General features: G+C 40.0%; 1 protein-coding gene across 2 annotated transcripts in view; it reads left to right on the top strand.

The window, feature by feature from the left end:
• The window catches only part of cdc42bpb (CDC42 binding protein kinase beta (DMPK-like)), a 210,350-nt gene that overhangs the window by 84,823 nt on the left and 101,326 nt on the right, over positions 1 to 24,201 (top strand). For both annotated transcript variants that reach the window (XM_060829247.1, XM_060829248.1), the window contains exon 3: positions 22,182 to 22,265. In XM_060829247.1, coding sequence (XP_060685230.1) covers positions 22,182 to 22,265 — 84 coding nt within the window. The remainder of the gene's footprint in view (positions 1 to 22,181; positions 22,266 to 24,201) is intronic.

Genomic DNA, 24,201 nt, shown 5'->3' on the forward strand with positions numbered 1-24,201 from the left:
ATTGCAGGAAGGACTTTTGGTTAAGTTGTAGGTTATAGAAGATGGGATTAGGCGAGAAGAATTAAGACATTAGAAAATGTTATGACCCCAGCTGATGGAAGTATTGAACAAGTTAGATCCTGGAATGAAACCTGGTTTGACAGGTAAGTGTAATTTTTGCACTTTGGTTGCTGAACATAATCACACAAGGCTGCCAGTGTTCTCTTTAACAAAAGAATTCAAGTTTTTTCCACAAAAAGAACACTCTGTATATGTAAATTTAAGAGTTCTCAACATTCAAAGCTAAACAACAATAGAACCCTTTTGCAAGCACCTAGTTTAAAATATTTATACTATACAGTCTCCGTGGAAAATCACTCCTATCTTAAGAATTCTGACTGAACAGACTCATTCCAGTTTTGAAGGTCTAGAGATATATTTTCCATCCAAACAACCTGGACTGACATTTAATTCTCATGTGGAGATTTCTACTTACTAAAAACACTGGAGATTTTCAGCAAACTAACTGGCCTTTTTAATATGAAATTGCTCTTCTGAACTGAAACCAGATTCTGGTCTCTGATCATCTGTTTCTGTGTTGCTCATAAGACTTAGCATTGTGAACATCCAGCATGTAACCTCCCTGGTATCTGATAGAGAATTGTTAAATCATGTGCTTTCTTGAAATTTGTTTTTAGTTCATTGTTCTGAACATTTTTAAAAAATGTTGATCTTTACAGGTGCCTCCACTTGAAAATCCAAATTCACACAAACAGTAGCTTTATGAAATGTTTAACTTGGACAATGTATGAAATATGTTTGAGAGAGAAAAAGATAGGTGAATGTTTGAACCCGTGCCTTAGCACTATTGCATCCAAACATTTGGATCATATTATTAACATACGTTTTCCTCAAATTTCCATTTGAAACATTTTTACGTTTTGCTTTAAGAATTTCATTTGATTCTTAATTAAAGTGATGACAACTTAACATTGAGGATAATGATATTCGCTATCATTTAAGCAATTAATGTAAAGCTACACTTTCGTTTTTGAAATATTGTGCAAACAATGTACTGTTTACAAAATAATTGATCTAAAGCTGCTTTCATGGGTTAATTATCGTGGAAATTTGGAAGAACAGTAATGCTGATCTATTTGACCCAATTCTCGATGCATTGGAAATCAGATTGTATAATTACTTCATTTTTTTAGAAACTCATTACTGTTGTGTTCAAATGGTATGTACTAGAAAACTTTCTAAATGTAATAATGTTTTATTTATATCCTTTTAAATGTCTAAATCTTTAGTGTTAGTTACAGAACTTAGGCTAAATAGATTATTATTCACTGTAGAGGGTGAGAATGCTTACAGGATGCTGTCAGGAAGAGGATATTTTCAGTGAAGGGAAATGGCGACCAAATGTGGTTTCCTGAAATGCGTTTTGTGGTTTACACCAGCACAGTGAGAAATGTTGCCTAAGTACTATTGCTATTACAAATTCAAAGGAAGATTTGTGGTTCAGGATCCTGGAATTTTGTAATGGAAATCATGTCAATAACCCAATGATGATTAATTCAGAGCTGTCACGCATTGTTCTGAAGCACGACGAGTCTGGAGAGGGGAGGGGAGATCAGAGAAAGGAGGCTATACATTCAAGCTGATGCAAACTTAATACTGTTTTAGTGATGCCACCTTTTAATTAAAGCTAGTTTTATGATGCTGGTCCCTCCTGCTTCTGATTATCCTTGCCTTGTACAGTGGGTCTTTTAGATTGTCTATTTGCTTCAAACCTGGCAAGCTAACTTGAGAGACACGTTTGGAAATTGACAGGAGCAATGTGGTACATGTAAGGCAAAAATATTCATTGTGAAGGTTGAAAGGATAGCCAGAATTATTCCAGAGACTAAAAGCAGCTTAGTTCCAGAATGAAAACTTTAACACCTTCAGCTAATTCCATTAGCATTGTGAATCAACGGTGTGATCTAAAAATGTATCTTGTAAGTCAAGTTTGAAGTTAGTTTAATTTGGGTACTGTTGGGGACAAGAAAAAGATTAATGCCATACTATTCAACTGAACACTCTGGAGTATTCTCAGATCCTATCCAGCACCAGGTCCAGCTTACTATGCCCTCCATAAGTTACAACCCAGTCCCTAATATCTCTCATCTCAGCGTAAACTTGATGCTGAAATAAGGTGCGTCAAAACCATCCTGCAGAGTAATAGTGACCCTTAAATAATTTCTCACTGTATTAAGCAAACTTACAGAAAGCTGTAAGGCAGACACTTTTGGTCCTGAAAGTTGCCAAGTTTACCTTCAGAGTAAGGGTACATTCACTCAAAACGTTGAGTGATGGATAAAGCTAGCTGTTCACACTGTTACACCATTATTTTTGCCACAAAGAGGATGCTTCTACCAAGCCAAAATAAATACGCTCATGCATGCTAAATGTTGTTTTTCCCCCTTGAATTGGTATTCTTACGCATTATCCCTTTGAGTGCACGATGAAAAGCTCCAAGAAATGTACCCGTTTCTTCAATACTTAAGTAACATATTACCAAACAACTACTTTTGGTCCATTTATTCATTTGCTATTTGTGGGATCTTGTTATATGCAAAACATGTGCCTTTTTGCTTACAGGCAGTGATTGCCTTCAAGACTCATTTATCTATTGAAAAATGCTTTGGGATCTCCTGAGGGTGCAAAGGCATATATGTGCATTTCTGTTTGAGATTTGGACCAATTTCAGTATTGAAATAGTGATGATTAGATAATACATCTTGAGGCTTTTGTGAAAAAAAACTTATTGTTTGTATATACAGAGAAATTTCAAATGGAAATAATGTTTTTATTTAAGAAATTTCTGAAGCACATCTGTTTGGTTATGCATGTTTATTAGAGTCATAGAATCATAGATGTACAGCACGGAAACAGACCCTTCAGTCCAACTCATCCATGCCAACCAGATATCCTAACCTAATCCTGTCCCACTTGCCAGCACTTGGCTCATATCCCTCTAAACCATTCCTGCTCATATATCCCTCCAGATGTCTTTTAAATGCTGTAATTGTACCAGCCTCCACCTCTTCCTCTGGCAGCTCGTTCCATAAACACACCATCCCCTGTGTGAAAAAATTGCTTCTTCAGTCTCTTTTAAATCTTTCCCCTGTTACCGTAAACCTATACCCTCTAGTTCTGGGCTCCCACACCCTAGGGAAAAGACCTTGTCTATTAATCCTATCCATGCCTTCATGATTTTATAAACTTCTATAAGGTCACTCATCAGCTTCTGACACTCCAGGGAAAACAGCCCCAGCTTTTTCATCCTCTCCCTATAGTTCAAATCCTCCAACCATGGCAACATCCTTGTAAATCCTTTTCTGAGCCATTTCAAGTTTCACAATATCCTTCCGATAAGAAGGACACAAGAATTTCACGCAATATTCTAGAAGTGTCCAAACCAATGTCCTGTATGGCTGTAACATGACCTCCTAACTCCTATACTCCATGGACTCTTGCCCAGTCACTCTTGTCATGTAGGCAAACATAACACCCAGTTTGTACACAATGTCCTTCAAATTGACATTAGGTAAATGACCAATTTTCCATTTTAGTTAGATGATCAAAAGAAAACATTTAGGCCCTTTTGAGGTACAGTGGTAATGCCCCTACTCTGGACAGGGAAGCCTGGGTTCAAGTCTCACTTGCTCCAGAACACTAAATTTTTCTATGTCTTGTCTAACTAACGAGATGGATTCTGGGTAATCTAAAATGGAGGACGGAAAAAAAATTGTGGCTGTAAGAGCTGCTCTTTGTTAGTTTAGATGTTGGAGTCGATATCCTCGAATTCCAGGAGCAGTAATTACTGTTTATATGCTAATGCATTGTTGTGGAACTTTGGGAGTATTTGCTCTTTTTAATTCTATAGGCTAGTCACATCAAGTCATGTCTTGCTTGAGGGCGTGTATACACTGGCAGAGGATGCAGTTTACAGAAAGATGATACAAGAGGATATCTGCCCGTTCGGAATCATACAACACCAGGTTATAGTCCAACAGATTTAGTTGGAAGCACACTAGCTTTCGGAGCGACGCTCCATCAGGTGATAGTGGAGGACTGAATCCTAAGACACAGAATTTATAGCAAAAATTTAGAGTGTGGTGTAACTGAAATTCTACATTGAAAAATATCTTGATTGTCTGTTGAGTCTTTCATCTGTTTGAATACCATGATAGTTAGTGTACTAGTGTGCTTCCAATTAAACCTGTTGGACTATAACCTGGTGTTGTGATTTTTAACTTTGTATACCCCAATCCAACACCAGCATCTCCACATCATGCCTGTTCAGAATGATGTAAAAACTGCCATTTTATTTATCAAGAAGGAGCAAGGGACTTTGAACCTGTTCTGACCAAATGTTTTGTTTTCTCTCTCATCAATCTGTTCATCCCCTAAGAATATTGCATGTTTTAATAAGATTACCCTTGGCCGCCTCCATTGCCACAACAAATCTAACTGCAAAATGGAGGAACAACACCTCATCCTTCGCTTGGGCAGCCTACAGAATGCAGAACTCAACGTTTGAGTTCTTGGAGTCGATATCCTCGAATTCCAGGAGCAGTAATTACTGTTTATATGCTAATGCATTGTTGTGGAACGTTGGGTGCCTCACCACCCCGCTCCCACTCCCTTTATCTGTGGCTCCCCTTACACCCAGCTCCAGTCTTGAAGAAGGGTTAAATCCGAAATGTTCACTTCTCCATGTTTCAATGCTGCCTGGCTTGCTGTGTACTCCCAGCCTCCTGCTTATCTACCTTGGATTCAGCATCTGCAGTTTTTTTTTTGTCTCAATAACATCACCTGCCAGTCCTAATGAAGGGTCCTGCACAAAATGTCAACACTCCTGCTCCTGTGATGCTGCCTGACCTGCTGTACTTTTTCCAATTTATTGACTCTGACTCTCCAGCCTCTGCTGTTCACCCTTTCTCCATTATTCACTGATATCAACTTTGTTCTGTACATGGTCACATCTCATTAGTTAGATAAGACATAGAATAGTTTAATGTTATGGTGTAGGTGAGACTTGAACCCAGGATTCCCGGTCCAGAGTAGGGGCACTACCACTGTACCACAAGAGAGCCTGAGCGTTTTCTCCTTGACCATCTCATTAAAATGGATTAATTGGTTGTTTATCTAATGTCAGCTTGAAGGACATTGCTGTGCACAAACTGGGTGTTGTATTTGCCCACATGACAAGAGTGACTATCTTTTCAATTGAGCCTTTTGGGTAATACTAAAGCCATAGAAGATATTGCATAAAGTCCTTTACCACTTTAGACAAACTTCAGGGTAAACTCTACTCACCAACTTATGAAACACTTACTCAAGATAGAATCATGTAATTGAGGAAATTGAAGTGAACATTAAGCTGTTCTATGTCTTGTGAAACTAACAAGGTGTGACCATGTATGGGTCTAAGTTGATATCAGTGAATGATGAGTAACTAGTAAGTGTCAGCTGTGTACATATTTGGCTTTGGCAGAAGCACATTGAAGTGTACAGTTGTTCTTTTTGAGGTTACGTTCTTAAACAATTCAGGCAGTTCACTGTTTCTGTTTACAAAAGGAACACCCCTAGACACACACTTCCTTTGGGCACAAAGTTTTTTCTATCAGACTGGCTTCCTAAATCTGGCCAGCTGCTGTCAACAAAAGAGGGAATTGAGTGTCTGAAAGTGCTTGGTTGTTCCTTCCTGTTCACCAAATGAATTTTGGGATAGTATTGGTTTGACTGACCGCTGATTGAGTCACAGGTTGATTAAATGGTTTTTAAGATCCATGTGCTTCCTTTGCGGAAATTGCTGTAAAGAATCTGCCCTTGAGGTCCTCTATGTATGTATTGTTTAACACAATAGCAGTGTAGTTCTCTTGTACCTATGGTCTGTTGTAGTTCTCTACCTCTGAGGTGCAAACTCATATAATCAGCAGTGCAGCTTTCAGAAGCTGTATCCATAATGTCCATGTTTTTATGCAAGTCATTGTACCAACATATGCATATACAATGCTCTTTAAGAAACAGATTTTTGGAGTAAAGATTCAATTAATTCATAAATTAATTTGTAATTCATTATAGATTATGAAGAGTTAAGCATGCATCTAACTTTCTGGGCACTTACGCATGTAATTTAGAAGAATGGTGGGTGACCTTATTGAAACATGTAAAATGTTTAGTGGGGGAGGGATGCGGGGTGACTGGATAAGCTGCATGTCAGATGGACTTTTCTTGTTGTGGGGAGACTAAATGTAAGGGATATAGTTTAAGAATATGAGGTTGCCCCTTAGAATCATAGAATCCCTATAATGTGGAAGCAGACCAATTGGCCCATCAAGTCCACATTGACCCACCCTCACACCCCTACCCTTTCCTCATAACCCTGCATTTCCCATGCCTAATCCACCTAGCCTACACATCTCTGGACAGTATGGACAATTTTGCATGGCCAATCCACCTAATTCCCACATCTTTGTGACTGGGAGAAAACAGAAGAACCCAGAGGACACCCATGCAGACAAGGGGAGAATGTGCAAACTCCACAATGTCGCCCAAAGGACAAATTGAACCTGGGTTCCTAGGGCTGTGAGGTAGCAGTACAAACCATTGAGTCACCATGCTGCCCTTAGTGGTGGATTATAATTGAATAATGACAGGTTATTTTTCCTTCATAAGGTTGTGTATGTATGTGTATTCCTAGTTTGTAGTAGAAGCTGGTTCTTTAAATCAGTTCAAGGCCAATTGAGTTAGATTTTTCATAGATCAGAGAATTGAAGGTTATTAGGGCGGATAGGAAAGTGTAGCTGAAACTACGACCATATCAGCCATGATCCTATTGAATGGCGGAATCAGCTTAAAGGTCTAGTCTTCTGAAGTCTTATCTAATGGGAATGGTTCTTTACATTTCTCTATCCCTTTTGCTTGGATTAAACTGACAGTGGAGAGCTTAACTAGATTTAGTGGCCCATGTACTAAAACTGGTAAAAGCTACCCAACGGATGGGGAAAAAAACACGAATGAAATGTGGGTCTTTATCTCGAGCAAGCTGTAATACGAAGGTGGAAAGGTCACACCACAGTTGTGTAAAGCACTGTTTGGAATGCATTTGATGTACTGTGTTCACTTCTGGTCACCACAACTACACAGGTAGGTATTTTAAACAACCTGCTCATTGACAGACCACTAGAGAAGGTGGGACTTGAATCTGACCTTCTGGCCCAAAGTTACTGGCACTACCACAGCACTGCAAGAGTTGCCCTCGCATGGGATAAACTTGCTTTAAAGAGCAGTTTTTCTAGAATGGTTATGGGGCTAAATGGGTCAAATGTTAAATGTTTTAGCAGATAACCAGTAAGCAGTAGCCAAGGGAATAAAGTGTGCACATAATCAAACCTATTTGCACATTGTTTTTTTTTGTTGTTGATCATTTCATGATTAATCACATGAAAAGGCTGAAGTGCTTGTGCACTGCCCATGCAAGTATGAGCATGGAGATCACATGCTTTGCATTAGTGCGACCTACTTTTAATGGATTGATAAAGTGGTTGTGCGAGTTGAGGCCATAGAAAGACACAAATTTACCATTACAGCATGTTATGCATTCTGTATTACTAACCTGCCATTATAACTAATGTATTATCTCATGTTCTGTAGAAAAGGAATAGCTGTAGCACTGTAAATTACCATTAATTTCTTCTAACTTTAACTCTTGAGGCTTGAAAACAAACTCACCCAATTTAAATTGACACTTATACTTTCAAATTTGTTAACTTGAATGTTTTCTTTGATGTAATAGCTCTAGTTATTGTGGAAAGATGTTTATTCCTTTCAAAACTGCAAGAAATTTATGGGAACCAAAATAAATAACGTTAGTAATAAAATCATAAGAGTTAAATCGCAGAGGGAGGCCATTCAGTCCATCCCGTTTGCACTGGCTTTTCAAATGAGCATCATAACTTGGTGCAATTTTTCTGCCTTTTTACCTTGGCACGTTTATTTTAATCTCTCATGCCCTCTTGAATATCCAAAATGAACTTGCTTCCACCGCAATTCCAGGCAGTGCCTTACAGACCCAATCTACTCAGTGTGAAAAAGTTGTTTATCCTCATATCCTATTTGCTTCCTTTTGTAAGTTACTTGAAATCCATCACCCCTCATTTTTGATTCTTTTACAAACAGAAACAGTTGCTGCTTATCTACTCTATCTAGCCCTCATGACCTTAAACATTTCTGTCATAACTTTTCTTTACATGGGAACACCACCACCTGCAATTCCCCTCCAAGCTACTGACATTCTGAATCTGAAATATATTTCCGTTGCTTCACTGTGGCTGGGTCAAAATCCTGGAATCTCCTCTAATGGCATGTGGGCCAACCTTGAGCATATGGACTGCAGCAGTTCACCACCGCTTCCTCGAAGTCAACAGTGGACAGGCAAGAAACGCTGGCCAGCCAATAACTATCACATCCAATGAATGAATTAAAAAATAAAAGCCACCCTCTCTCCAAACAGAACAGTATCAAGCACTCTAACCCACCCAAATAACTGAAGGTTATCATCTCAAGTACTATTCTTGAAGATCTCTTCTGTGCTCTATCCACAGTGCATTCATAGTCTTCATAAGTCTGGCATCCAGAACTGTACACCGCACTACAGTTGATGTCTAACAGGTGTCTTATTCAGCATAACCTCCTTTTTCTTGTACTTTGTGCCCCTATTAATAATGCTGAGGACACTATGCTTTATTAATTGTTTTCGCCACCTGTCCTGCCATCTTAAATGATCTATGCATATATGCAGCTGGCTACCTCTACTCCTACAGCCCTTTAGAAGTATAATCCATTTTTTATTGTCTGCCCATGTTCTTCCTGAAATCAACCTCGTTCACTTTTCTGAATTGAACTTCATCTCCCACTCACTCCTCCAACTTGTGTGTCTTTTTGAAGTGCTACACTATCTACCTTACAGCTTGCAATGCTTCCAAGTGCCAGATTATCCTCAAACTTTGAAATTATCCCCTGCACACAAAAATCTAGATCATGAAAAGCAAGGGTCCCAATACCAACCACTGAGGAACTCCAGTTCAAACCTTCTGCCAGCCTGAAAAATATTGATTGACAACTATTGTGTTTGCTATCCTTCAGCCAATTATGTATCCAAGTTGCTATTATCCCTTTTAATCTGTGGGCTGTAAATTTTCTCCCAGGTTTTTTGTTCAGTACTATATTGAATGCATTTTGGCCATCCATGTACACTACATCAACAGCATTACCTTAGCAACCTATCTTCCTCCAAATTGACAATTTTATATGGATTAATTGTTACTATTAACTTATCCACCACTGAAATTTACCTAGCGGGTCTGTTGCTGGGCTTATCCTTTTCAAAAATTCATCCCATGAAGAAGCAGCATACTTGGGGCAGGATGAGGCAACCATAGCTGACAAGGGAGCTCAGGGACAGCATTAGAGCAAAAGAAAAAAACATGGTAAAGCTTAGTGGGAAGCTGGAGAATTGGTGATCCTGTAAAAATCAGCAATGGATAATTGGAAAAAAAACAATAAGGGGGGGTGGAGAAGATAGATTCTGAGAGGAAGCTCGCTAGTGATATAAAGTAAGATTGCAAGAGTTTGTTTCAAATTTTACATGATGAGAGAGGCACAAGTGGACATTGGACTGCTAGAAAATGAAGCTGGACCAGTAGCAATGAGGAGCAAAGAAATGATGAAGGAACTGAATAGGTATTTTGAATCAATTTTCATAATGGAAGACAAATTAATGTTCTAAATTGGGAAAAGGCCAATTTTGATGTTCTCAGGAACTTTCAAAAGTTGTTTGAGGGAGGCTGTTCGCAGGCAAAGGGACGTCTAGTAAATGGGAGGCATTCAAAAGTGAGTTAATAAGGGTTCAGGGTCAGTATGTTCCTGTTAGAGTGAAGGTTAAGATTGGCAGGAGGGAGAAACCCCTAGATGTCTAGAGTTACTGAGAACCTGGTCAAGAAGAAGGAGGCATATGATATATATGCGAGGAAAAAGTGAGGTCTGCAGATGCTGGAGATCAGAGCTGAAAATGTGTTGCTGGTTAAAGCGCAGCAGGTCAGGCAGCATCCAAGGAACAGGAAATTCGATGTTTCAGGCATGAAGGGCTTATGCCCGAAACATCAAATTTCCTGTTCCTATGATATATATGCACCTGGGATTATGAATTCCTTGAGTATAAAGGCTGTCAGAGTGCACAAGAATAGTAAGGAGTGCTAAAATGGGACATGAGCTGGCTTTGGCAGATAAGGTAAAGGAGAACTCAAAGGGATTGTACAAGCACATGAAGAGCAAAAGTGCAACTAGGGAGAGAATAGAGCCTCTTAAAGATCAACAAGGTTGTTTCCATGCTGAGCCACAAGAGGTGGGTGACTGAGGTCGACAGAGGAGGGAAAAAAGCATTTGGCATGCTTGGTCTTAATTGGTTAGGACATTGAATTTAGGATTTTGGATGTTCTGTTGCAGCTGTCAGTGATGTTGGTGAGGACATATTTGGAATTCTGCATACAGGTCTGGCCGCCTTACTGCAGGAAGGATAATGTTAAACAGAAAGAGTGCAGAAAAGATTTATTAGGATCCTACTTGGACTAGGAGGTTTATCATATAAGGAGAGACTGGATCAGCTGAGACTTTTTCTCTGGAGCGTTGGAGGCTGAGGGATGACCTTTATAGAAGTTTATACAATTATGAGAGGCATCGATAAGATGAATAGCCAAGGTCTTCTCCCAGGATAGAGGGGTCTAAAACTAGAGGGCACATTTTGAAGATGAGACAGGGAAGGTTTGAAAGGGACCTGATGGGCAACTTTTTCACGCAGAGGGTTGTTTCTAGATGGAGTGAACTGCCAGAGGAAGTGGTTAACACAGATACAGTTACAACATGTAAAAGGAAAGGTTTAGAGAGAGATGGGCCAAGCACAGGCAAATGGGACTAGTTGTTTAGGTTTCCTGGTGGATATGAACGAGTTGGAGCAATGGATCTGTTTCCATGCTGTATGGGTCTGTGCCTCTTTTATCCAGGCAGCTCAGAATTGATTGTCGATCATTAAGAGAAAATACCCAAATAGACACTTTACTCAGTTAGTTTCTCCCACCTACATTTTTGTTAGTTTATGCAACCTCTACTTTATTCTTGTCCCATTGAATTGTCTGTCTTCATCATTCTAAACCTTATGGTACATTAATCACAGATTCCTAAATGTTACCCACTAAAATTTATCCACTTCTATCATTATCATTTTCAAGAACCAGGTCCAATAGAGCATCTTTTCACGTTGAATTAGACTATGACTGCGGTCAGAAATTCACCTGAACACAACCTAGGGACAATAGCCCTTCATAACCTAACTCCCAGTTTATTTTTGGATAGCTAAGTTTCCAACGTAACAGCTGTATAATGATGGCATCTCTCAATAATTTCCCTGCAGATTTGTTCCTCTGCAACCTTTCCACTAGTTGGCAGTACTTAGACTACGCTGAGCAATGTAATTGCACTCTCCTTGATCCTTGGATCTAGCAAAGGTTTGAACCCTCCAAGGGTAACCTCTTCCTCCAGGACTACAATGTGCTTGTTTCAATCCTACCACCCCTCCCCAGTTCCTCCCTTTCTATTTTTTTTCTCTCTGAATAACTTGTCCCTAGGAATATTTAACACCTGATTCTGCCATTCTTTGAGCCAGGCCTCTGTTTCACCACAAAATCGTATTTTCAATGGCAATCTGTGTCCGTAAATCTCCAACCTTGTTAACTATACTTCATTCACTCACAGGCATAATAACCCTGATTTAAGCTACTTTACTTTCTCCCATACTCCAACTCTTCCAAGTCTTTTGTGAATCTCAATATTTCTCTCTATCATCTCTTGGTTTCCACGCTTCTGCCAAATTACATTATCGTCCTCCCACCAGCGTTACCAAAACACCCCACAAGTTTCTCAGTCCCAGCTCTGTTCTTTTCCAGAGATTATGCAATGTCTAGGACTCTGATGCTCTTACTCCTGCACCATCTTTCCAATCACCCATTCATCTGCCTTAACATGTATTTGGAAAGGCAAGAACTGATTAGGGATCATCAACATGGCTTTGTGTGGGGGAAATCATGTCTCAAACTTGATTGAGTTTTTTTGAGGAAGTAACAAAGAGGATTGATTAGGGCAGAGCGGTAGATGTGATCTATGTGGACTTCAGTAAGGCTGATTTAGCAAGGTTAGATCTCATGGAATACAGGGAGAACCGACCATTTGCATACAGAACTGGCTCAAAGGTAGAAGGCGAGGGTGGTAGTGGAGGGTTGTTTTTCAGACTGGAGGCCTGTGACCAATGGAGTGCAACAAGGATCGGTGCTGGGTCCTCTACTTTTTGTCATTTACATAAATGATTTGGATATGAGCATAAACGGTACAGTTAGTAAGTTTGCAGATGACACCAAAAATTGGAAGTGTAGTGGGCAGCGAAGAGGGTTACCTCAGATTACAACAGGATCTTGACCAGATGGGTCAATGGGCAGAGAAGTGGCAAATGGAGTTTAATTCCGATAAATGCAAGGTGCTGCATTTTGGGAAAGCATATCTTAGCAGGACTTCTACACTTAATGGTAAGGTCCAAGGGAGTGTTGCTGAACAAAGAGACCTTGGAGTGCAGGTACATAGCTGCTTGAAAGTGGAGCCGCAGGTAGATAGGATAGTGAAGATGGTGTTTGGTATGCTTTCCTTTATTGGTCAGAGTATTGAGTACAGGAGTTGGGACATCATGTTGCAGATGTGCAGGACATTGGTTGGGCCACTGTTGGAATATTGCATGCAATTCTGATCTCCTTCCTGTTGGAAAGATGTGAAACCTGAAAGGATTCAGTAAAGATTTATAAGGGTGTTGCCAGGGTTGGAGGATTTGAGTTATAGGGAGAGGCTGAACAGGCTGGGATTGTTTTCCCTGGAGCGTCGGAGGCTGAGGGGTGACCTTCTAGAGGTTTACAAAATCACGAGGGACATGGATAGGGTAAATTGGCAAAGTTTTTTTTTTACCTGGAGTCGGAGAGTTCAGAACTAGAGGGCATAGGTTTAGGGTGAGAAGGGAAAGATACAAAAGAGGGGCAACTTTTTCTCACACAGGGTGGTACGTGTATGGAATGAGCTGCTAGAGGAAGTGGTGGAGGCTGGTGCAACTGCACCATTTAAGAGGCATTTGGATGGGTATGAATAGGAAGGGTTTGGAGGGATATGGGCCAGGTACTGGCAGGTGGGACGAGATTGCATTGGGATATCTGGTCGGCATGGACGGGTTGGACCAAAGGGTCTGTTTCCATGCTATATATCTCTATGATCTATCTTCCTAGTTCTAGACTCACGGTACTGGGAGAAATCTGGTGATTACTACATATGGCATCCTGCTTGCTAATTTTCTACTCTGCTGTCTACCTCAACCATGTGCTATAAAAATCACTTTCTAGCTTCCTGCTACAGTCACCAATGCTTTATTCAGACACAGGGTTTCAGATGATTGATAGCTGCCACTATCAAATCAGTTGCCAGTTAATACTAGGTCAGAGTCTGACTTATACTCTAAAATCAAACTTGAAAAGATTTGCCAGTTATTTTCCATTTTGAACCAAATGAATATGATAATCTTTTAAACTGACAGTTAAAGCAACATATTTAGACAAATGATATTCTCTTTTTTTTTGACATACCATTCTATGTCTTTGCAATCTAAAAGAGTTCTGAAAGGAAAACATTTGAAAGGTAAGGATTAAAAGAACAGATTTACATTGTAGAGGAATGTAGTGGCCCTGATCGTCACCCACTTGAATCACCCCAACCCCATCGCCAACTCATCTGAAGCCCAACCTCCTGACCCAAACCAAAACATCAAAATTCAACAATTCTCCAAACCCCAACTCTGTATTTTTACCCGCTTTCCACTCATGTCACCCTATTCCCTCATCCACGTCGCTCATCTTATGCACTTGCCTCTTCTCAGTGGCTATCAAAATGACTTTGGGGCCTTTAAGCACTTTGGACTGATGAAGGGTTAAGCCCGAAATGTTGACTCTCTTACTCTTCAGATGCTGCCTGACCTACTGTGCTTTAACCAGCAACACATTTTCAGCTACTGTGCTTTTACTACCACCATATTCATTTGGCTCCTCAAGTCTGCTCTACCAATCATTATGATTATAGCTAATCAAGTTCATTGTCCTAATCCTTCCCTCTGCCACACCCCTTGATCCATTTAGTCATGAGAGCTACATCCACATCCTCCTCGTAAAATGTAAAATGTTTTGGCCTCAACCACTTTCTGTGGTAGTGAATTCCAGACTCACCATTTTCTCGATGAAATAATTTCTTCTCATCTCAGTCCAAAAATGTTATGCTTGAAAGGTTTACCCTTAAACTATGACCCCTGGTTTTGGACTTACCAAGTACTGTGTGTATCTTTCCTGCATCTAACTGTCTAATCCTGTTGGAATAGTGTAGATTTTTTTGAGGTATGCCACCCCCTCCCATTCTTCTAAATTCCTTTGAATATTGTCCTAGTTGACTCGATTGCTCCTCATATGTCAGTTTTGTTATCTAAGGAATCAATTTGGTATACCTTTATTATATTCTGTCTTACAGCAAAAACATTCTTTCTCCCGTAAGGGGACCAAAGCTGCACACCAGTATTCAAAGTGTGGCTTTACTAATGCCCTATATAATTATAGGAAGACATCCTTATTCCTGGGTTCGACTCCTCTCGATTATAAAGGTTAATATATAGTTTGCCTTCTTTACTGCCTGCTGCATCTGTGCACTTGTTTTCAGTGACTGGTGCACAAGAACACCCAAGTCTCATTGATCATTCTCCTCTCAATTTTCAGCCATTCAAATAACAATCTGCCTTCCTATTTGTACTACCAAAAGTGAATAGCCTCAAATTTATCCTAATTGTACTCCATCTGCCACGCAGCCCGCTCACTCAGCCTGTCCAAATCACACTGCAACATCTCTGCATCTTCCTCACAACTCACCCTTGCATCCGGCTTCATCTCATCTGCAAATTGAGAAAGGTTGTATTTATTTCCCTCATCTAAATCATTAACATCAATTGTGAATAGCTTGGACCAATCCCAACAATACCCTACTACTCTCTGCTTGCCTTTCAGAGAAAGTCCCTCTTTGTTCCTATCTGCTGATCAGTTTTCTATCCATCTTAATACACTCCTGCCAGTCCCATGTGCTTTAATTTTACATATTTATCTCTTATGTGGGACTTGTCGAAAGCCTTCTGAAAGTCCAAGTAAATAACATTCATTGGCCTTCCCCATCAACACTTCTGGTTAATGTCCGAAGAGTTCCAGTAGATTCGTGAAGCATGGTTTGGCCTTTTGTAAATCCATATTGACTGTATCTGATTTCTAAGTGCTTTGATAATACATCCCGGCATTTTCCACACAACTAACTGGTGTATAATTATCTCTCTTCTCCCCCCCCCCCCCCCCCACAACCACCACCACTTAGCTAGCTAGCCTCCATGCATCCACTATTCTGAAGCCACTTCCTGCACATGTAGGTTATCAGGCCTGAGGAGTTATTGTCCTTTGACTCCATAAATTTCCCCCACATGTTTCTCCACTAATACAAATTTGATTCAGTTCCTCCCTCCCATTAAACCCTGTGGTCTGGTGCATTGCTCATGTCCTCCTTTGTGAAGACAAAGCAAAGTACAAATTTAGTTCAAAAACAGAAATTGACTCTTCAGATCCTTCATCAGTTTTGATGGACTCAAAATGTTAACTCTGCTTGCTCCCCAACAGGTGCTGCTGGATCTGAGTTGCGCCATCAATTTCTGTTTTTGTTTCAGATCTATAGCATCTGTTGTTCTTTGTTTTATTTTGAGTTTAGTTCACCAGCCATTTCTTCGTTTCCCAATATAATATCTCCCATTTCTGACTCTAAGGGACCTATATTGGTCTCTTTATGTACCTATAGAAACTTTTACAGTCGGTTCCCTGCAAGCTTACTCCGTTGCTCTATTTCCCCCTTCTTAATCAATCCCTTGGTCCTTCTTTGCTAAGCTGTTCCCAGTTCTCAAGACTGTCACTTTCTTGCCAATTTGTATGCCTCTTTTTTTGTTTTTGCATCTATTACTATCTTTAACTTCCCTCGTAAGCCATTGTTTGGTCACTGTTCTCTTTGCACTCTTGTGTCATACAGGAATGAACAATTTTTGTAATTCATCCATTTGTTCTTTGAATGTTTGCCATTGCCTATCCCCTATTATCACTTTCAATAACTTTGCATAATCATCATAGCCAATTCAGCCCTCGAACCATTGTGGATTCCCTGAAGATTCAGAACCCTAGTCTCGAGATCACCTGTGTCACTCTCCACTTTGATAAAGAATTCTATCATATTATGGTTGCTCATCCCTGAGGGGGTCTCATAACTGCAGTACCAATGATGCATTTTTTCTTGCATAATACTCCGTCTAAGATGGACTGTTTTCTAGTTGGTTTCACAACGTAATAGTCCAGAGAAACATCCCATTTATACTCTAGGTATTTATCCCCTCAAGTATTGTGACTAATTTGAATCTCCCAATCTATATTTAGATTAAAGTCACCCATAATTACAAGTGCTCCTTTAGCGGATGCATCTCTGATTTCCTGTTCAACATGCTTCCCAACATTACCACACAGTGGTCTGTATATTTCCCCATCAATGGTTTTTTCCCCTTTGTCATTTCTCTATTCTACCCACAAAGATTCTACTGCATCTGTGCTAAGATTTTTATTTTAATATTACATTTGTGTTCTCTTTAACCAATAATGCAATTCCACAGCTTTTTCCATTTTGCCTGTCCTTCCTAAATCCTGCATATGCCTGGATGTTCAGTTTCCATTTGTGGTCATTTGGCAGCCATGTCTCTCTAATCACAACTCCAACATCTTTTACCCAGGGTAGGAGAGTCCAAAATTAGAGGGCACAGGTTTAAGGTGAGAGGGAAAAGATTTAAAAGGGTACGGAGGGGCAACATTTTCATGCAGAGGGTGTGTATGTATGGAATGAGCTGCCAGGGGAGATAGTGGAGATTGGTACAACAACAGCATTTAAAAAGAGATCTGGATGGGCAAGTGAAAAGGGAGGTTTTAGAAGGGTATGGGCGAAATGCTGGCAAATCGGACAAGATTGATTTGGGATATCTGGTCAGCATAGACGAGTTGGATCAAAAGGTTTGTTGATGTACCGTACAATTCTGACTCTATGTACCTCTTTACATCTATTTGCATGATTAATCAATTCACTAGACTGCAAAGCAAGGTTGGATCTCATGGAATACAGGGTGAACTAGCCATTTGGAAACAGAAATGGCTCAAAGGTAGAAGACAGAGGGTGGTGGTGGTGGATTGGTTCACCTTATCTCTGATTTCATAAATCTCTATAAGATCACCCCTCAGCCTCCCATGCTAAAGGGAAAAAAGTCCAAGCCTGTCCAGCCTCTCCTTGTAACTGGACCGCTGTAGTCTCAGTGACATTCTTGTAAACCTTTTCTGCACCCTTTCCAGTTTAACAACATCCTTCCTATAGTTGGATGACTAGAATTGTATGTAGTACTCCAAAAGCGGCCTCACCAATGTCTTGGACAGCTGCAACACGATGTCCTAACTGCTATACTCAATGTTCTGACAAATGGTGTGAAAAATCTCAACACCAGGTTCTAGTCCAACAGATTTTTTTGGAAGTACTAGCTTTCAGAGCGCTACTCCTTCCTCAGGTGGCTGTGGAGTAGGAACAAAAGACAGAAGTTATAGCAACACATCAATGTCATGCGTACAACTGATACAATATATTGAACAAACCTAGATTGCTATTAAGCCTTTCATCTTTTAGAAAGGGTTGCAAGTTTTGGTTCATTAATATGTAAATCCCAGAACTACTTTCAAGTCACATTCCCAAGATAACTTGAGGTTTCACAAAAAAAGTGACATCTCAGATCAGACAGTGCATTAAAGGTGTGAGGTTAGAGTCTATCTGGATCCCAATTTTGAGTCAGACTGGTTCTATTTCCAAAGTAGGACTTTATAAAATGTTACATGGATTGACTGCCTGCAGATTGTGTTTTTTCTACAAAATAGAATGTATCTGCAATTACAGTTCTTCAAATGCAAAGTCAACCCATGGATTTGTGTGTGTGCGTGCATGTGGGGAAGGGGTGGGGGAGGTGAGAGAGAGAGAGATCTCATCTGGGAGAGTGCGTGTGAGTATGAGTGTTTGCCTCAGGGGTGGGAGGGGTTTGTGAGAGAGAAAGCGTATGCATGAGAGAGGGGGTGTGTGTGTTTAGTATAGTGGGATCATGTGTAGTGTGACATGAACCCAAAGTCCAGGTTGAGGCTATCCTCCTGAGTACTGAACTTGACTAGCACTTCTAAATAACCTGTTGGACTATAACCTGGTGGTGTGTGCTGTTTAACTTTGTCCATCCTGGTCCAACAGCGGCACCTTCACATCATAGTTGATCAATGAAGGCAAATGTGCCAGTTGCATTTTTTACCGATCTGTCTATCTGTGCTGCCACTTTCAAGAAACTGTGTACCTGTCCCCTTAGATGCTCGACAATACTCCCCAGAGAGCAACCTTAACTTTGTAAGTCGTACCCGGCTTTGTCTTACAAATGCAACACCTAGCATTTATCTAAATGAAACATCCCCCATTGGTCCATTGGCCCAGCTGCAATTGACTTGATAACTTTTATACACAGTGCCCTGACCAATGTAGGCAAGTATGTCATATGCCTTCTTTACCATCTTGTCCACTTATGTTGCCACTTTCAGGGAACTGTGAACTTGCAGCCCAAGTTCCCTCTGTGCATCAGTGCTGTTAAGGGTCCTGCTGTTTACTGTATACTTTCCTCTTGCATTTGACCTCTCAAAATGCATCACCTCACATTTGTCTGGATTAAACTGCACCTGCCATTTCTCTGCCACACTTTCCAACTGTTCAATATCCTGCTCTATTCTTTTGACAATCTCCCTCACTACCGCAAACTTAATTAAATAAGTCACATACATTTTCAACTGTATCATTTATATGTATTACAAACAACAGAGATCTCAGCAGTAGTCATTACAGAACACCATTAGCTGCAGACCTCTAGTCAGAATAACACGCCTCCACAAATACCCTCTTCCTTGTGTCACCAAGCCAATTTTGTACCCAATTTAACTTGCCATGAGACCCACGTGACTTACTCTTCTGGACTAGCCTACCACGAGGGATCTTCTCAAGTGCTGTATTCAGGTCCATGTAAACTAAATCCACTGCCCTACCTTCATCAGTTACCTTTGTCATTTCCTCAAAAACTGAATCAAATTTGAGAGTCAAGACCTTCCTGGCGCAAAGCCATGTTGACTATTCCTAATAAGTCCATTCTTTTCCAAACATGTGTAAATTCTGTCGCTAACAATTTTCTTCAATAATTTCCCTACCACTGATGTAAAGCTTACTGGCCTATAATTTCCTGGTTTATCCCTATTGTCCACCTTAAACAAATGGACAATGTTGGCTATTCTCCAGTCGTCTGGGACCTCATCGGTGGCTAAAGAGGATACACAGATCTCCATCAAGGCCCCAGCAGTCTCCTCTCTTGACTCTGTGTCCTGGGAAAAATCCCATCAGCTCCTGGCTAATTATCTACCTTAATATTTTTTAAGACACCCAGCACCACCTTAATATCCACATGCTGTAGAATATCAACATGCCCCTGCCTAATCTTACCATCATCCATAATCATCTTAGTGAATACCAGTGCAAAATACTCATTAAGTACCTCCTTCACTTCCTCTGGTTCCATGCATAAATTCCTTTCTTTATCCTTGAATGGATCTACCCTTTTGTGGGGCGGCATGGTGGCACAGTGGTTAGCACTGCTGCCTCACAGCGCCAGACACCCGGGTTCAATTCCCGCCTCAGGCAACTGACTGTGTGGAGTTTGCACGTTCTCCCCGTGTCTGCGTGGGTTTCCTCCTGGTGCTCCAGTTTCCTCCCAGAGTCCAAAGATGTGCAGGTCAGGTGAACTGGCCATGCTAAATTGCCCGTAGTGTTAGGTAAGGGGTAAATGTAGGGGTATGGGTGGGTTGCGCTTCGGCGGGTCGGTGTGGACTTGTTGGGCCAAAGGGCCTGTTTCCACACTGTAAGTAATCTAATCTTTCCCTAGCTACTCTCTTGCTCTTAATATATGTATAAAATGCCTTGGGATTATGCTTAATCTCACTTACCAAGGACATTGATTACTTTTAGCCTTCTAATTCCTTGTTTGAGTTCCTTCCTGCTTCCTTTGTATTCCCCAGAGGTTTTGTCTGATTTCAGTTGCATAAACCCAACATATGCTTCCTTTTTTGCCTAAACTTTCACTATCTCATGTTATCCAGGGTTCCTGAATCTTGCCATTCTCACCTTTCACCCTCGGAGGAAAATGCTGGTCCTGAACTATGATTAACTGGTCTTTAAAAGAGTACTACATGCCAGATATGGATTTCCCCTCAAACAGCTGCCCCCAATCTAATTTTTCAAGTTCCTGCCTAATACGGCTGAAATTAGCCTTACCCAAATTTAACACTTTTCATTAGAGGACCAGTTTTATCCTTATCCATAAGTATCTTAAAACTTATGGACTCAGGTTTTGCTTCACCTTGAGCTGTCCCTGGTATTCTCCGGTTACTCAGCAAGGCTGCTGGAGTATGGCAAATGAGATGGCTTTGATACAGGGTTTTGTTTTTTTCTCTCTCCTTTCTTGGTTACAGTTATTATTAGAATGTGTACATTTCTGACTTTGAACCAAGCAACTGGTGATGGCTAGCACTAGAGGGCATAGATTTAAATTGAGGGGTGTTAGGTATAGGCCAGAAGTCAGAGGTTTCTTTACTCAGAGTAGTAGGGGCGTGGAATGCCCTGCTGCAACAGTAGTAGATTCGCCAACTTTAAGGGTATTTAAATTGACATTGGATAAACATATGGATGAAAATGGAATAGTGTAGGTTAGATGGACTTCAGATTGGTTCCACAATTTGGCGCAACATCAAGGGCCAAAGGGTGTATACTGTACTGTAATGTTCTATGTTCTAACTGATAATGGACGATTAAGAATTTCAAAGCTCACTTGGTTTAATTTTAAATGAATTCTGGTTTGTAGTCTTGATAACCTGTCAATTTTACAGATTTCTGACGCCCTATCAAATTTACCTGAATAAAGCTTTTCGAATTTGTTGTTTTAACAGTTCCGCATATAATTTGGAAAGACAGCTGAGCAGAAATTGCTAGAAGCTGATTGAAAAATATGTTTTGTTTCCGAGTTACGATATGCATCTTCAAGATGCACAATCTAACTACTAAATAAAGTATCAACTTTGAATCGTTTGATAGCTAAAGGGACAACAACCAGAAGGCTTAGATTTAGTGATTTGCAGAAGAACCAGGGCCTCAAAAGGAATCATATATTTTAACACAAGTAGTTTGGATGTGGAATGCATGGCGGCATGGTGGCTCAGTGGTGAGCATTGTTGCATCACAGCATCAGGGAGCCGGGTTCAGTTCCTGCCTCGGGCGACTGCCTGTGTGGAGTTTGCACGTTCTCCCTGTGTGTGCGTGGGTTTCCTACCACAATCCAAAGATGTGCAGGTTAGGTCGATTGGCCATGCTAAATTGCCCATAGTGTTAGGTGCATTAGTTAGGGGTAAATATAGGGTGGGTTGCTCTTCGGAGGGTTGGCATGGACTTGTTGGTCCGAACGGACTGTTTCCATACTGTAGGGTATCTAAGTTAATCAAGTTTCAAAAGGCTATTGGAGAAACACAGGAAGGAGGACACAATTACTGAATTATATCCATTCCCTGGTTCTTTATTTATATCAGACTTGCTGTTTGAAAGAATTGATGCAGTGTCATGATATCCCAGGTTGCTGTGTACTAGGATTCAATATACTTAAGCAAAATGTGTTAATTATTTTTGGAAAGGTGTATGACCATAACTTGCTTATGGAACAAATAGTTAAATTAGATATTGATTCTGTCATTTGTCAGGTTTGAATTGATGAATAATTTATAAATTGAGATTGAAATTTTACATGTTTGTTCTTACAGGTGGCAGTTGTGAAAATGAAAAACACTGAACGTGTTTATGCTATGAAAATACTCAATAAGTGGGAGATGCTGAAACGTGCTGAGGTAAGCATGGTTTGATGTAGATTTCAGTATGTTCTTGTAAGCCGAATTTCCATTTTGGAATGGATCATACAGAGAGGTTTGGCTAATGATGCTTTGAATTCCAGTGAAATTATGCCATGGCATAATTCTCATGGTTGAATCTTATAATGGTAATATAATACGATTCTGCAACTAATTGTATGTGTTGTTCTGATTTTTTAAGTAGTTTCTTTCCCTATGAGAAATTTAGCTGGGAAATATTTGCAGGACTCTCAAAATGAGTGCCATTGCAACATGTTCAGTTCCTCAGCAGAGTGGCTTTTCAAAATAAATGTTTTGGCATTTCTGCTTAAACCGGTTTGTAACTGCAAATCCTAACTTATTACCAAATGCACCTGAAATCTGACAAGCCCTGAATATCTAATATATCAGCACAGCTACAAAAAATTTAAAGTTGTTGTTGCAAATAGTCATTGACCCAGAGGACCATAGGTTATTCTCTCATAAGAGATACACAACTGGCAATGAGTTTAATCCAAGGGTCAATGCATCTCAGATGAGTGGCTAGTAAGAGAAGGCAGACCTTCAAGTTGATTTTAGCCAGTATGCAAGTTGAACATAAATTGTTCGTATCACTCTGCATTGCAAACTAGCCATCCAACCAACTGAACTACCCAATCCTTGCAAGCCTGCATAGGTATAAAAGCTTGATTTAATCTCGAAGGATTATGCTTGCAAGATGACATTTTGAAACTAAAATGTCAATTGTATACGTTGTGAGGGGCCAGAGTACATATTTTTGAAATATGATATTAAGGAGGACTTCTGACAATCACGTAGAGGCAGTAGGGAAGAAATTTTACTTCCTTTAATTTTTCCTGACAATTGTGCTGATATGTTGAAGAGGAAATGTTATGAAATTTCATAAATTTTATGATAGACTGGATTTGACTTGCCATCCAGTTGCACTCTCACCAAGGATTTTTTTGAAGGAAAGGGAACGCAGATAAAAATAAGGATTGACCTACTTTTTCTAAAATTAACTTTGACAGTTACTTCAAGACATCTCCTACTTAGTATTAGAAACTATAGAGTAAAAAACATCTTTGTTAAAAAGTATTATTTTTTGATATGCATTCGCAGTTCTTTCCATTAAATCTGTTGGGAATGCAGCGTTCTTTGAACAAATCACTTATAGGCGGTGCAATACTTTAAACTTTCAAGATTGGTAAACCTTTGCCTTTTCCTTCTATTACCTATTTGGCTGTCTAGTCAACATAATTGATTATGTTTTAAAACGAATACTCTGTGACCTATATTTCTGACTCTGCCATAGATGATTCTTTGGTAGATCTGGGAAAAGGATGATAGAAAGCGAATCAGGGATATGTGCCACAATATCCTGGTCATTTCCTTCTGGGGGCTGGAGGATTACTCAATCCTGTGTGAATAACGCTCATCTATATTTGTAGATGCTTGGTAATTGAATACAAATTTAAATTCTACCATGCAGAGTTTGCCTCCATTGCTTCCTGATTGGTTGAAACCTTAATTGCCAAGTGGTGTTGAAAACTATTAGTAGAGGAGAATGTAGACTATTGTCAAAATCATAATTTTTCTAAATTAATATGAGCATTCATTTTTCCTGTTTTGCCCCTGTGAATTTTTTCGTTCTGATCCACCTGTATGCACTCAGTCTTTTGACTCAGCTGTGAGAGGTAAAAGAACAGAGCAGGAGAGGAATTCACAGCCTGTAAGCACATGTTGCCACAGAATTGTTTTTGCTTTCCCAAATTCACTTCATTTGCTCAGTTAAAAATCACACAATACCAGGTTATAGTCCAATGGATTTAATTGGAAGCACACTAGCTTTCGGAGTGATGCTCCTTCATCAGGTGATAGTGGAGGGCTCGATCGTAACACAGAATTTATAGCAAAAATTTGCAGTGTGATGTAA

Source organism: Hemiscyllium ocellatum, chromosome 8 (genome assembly GCF_020745735.1).
Source record: "Hemiscyllium ocellatum isolate sHemOce1 chromosome 8, sHemOce1.pat.X.cur, whole genome shotgun sequence".
Taxonomy (NCBI): Eukaryota; Metazoa; Chordata; class Chondrichthyes; order Orectolobiformes; family Hemiscylliidae; genus Hemiscyllium; species Hemiscyllium ocellatum.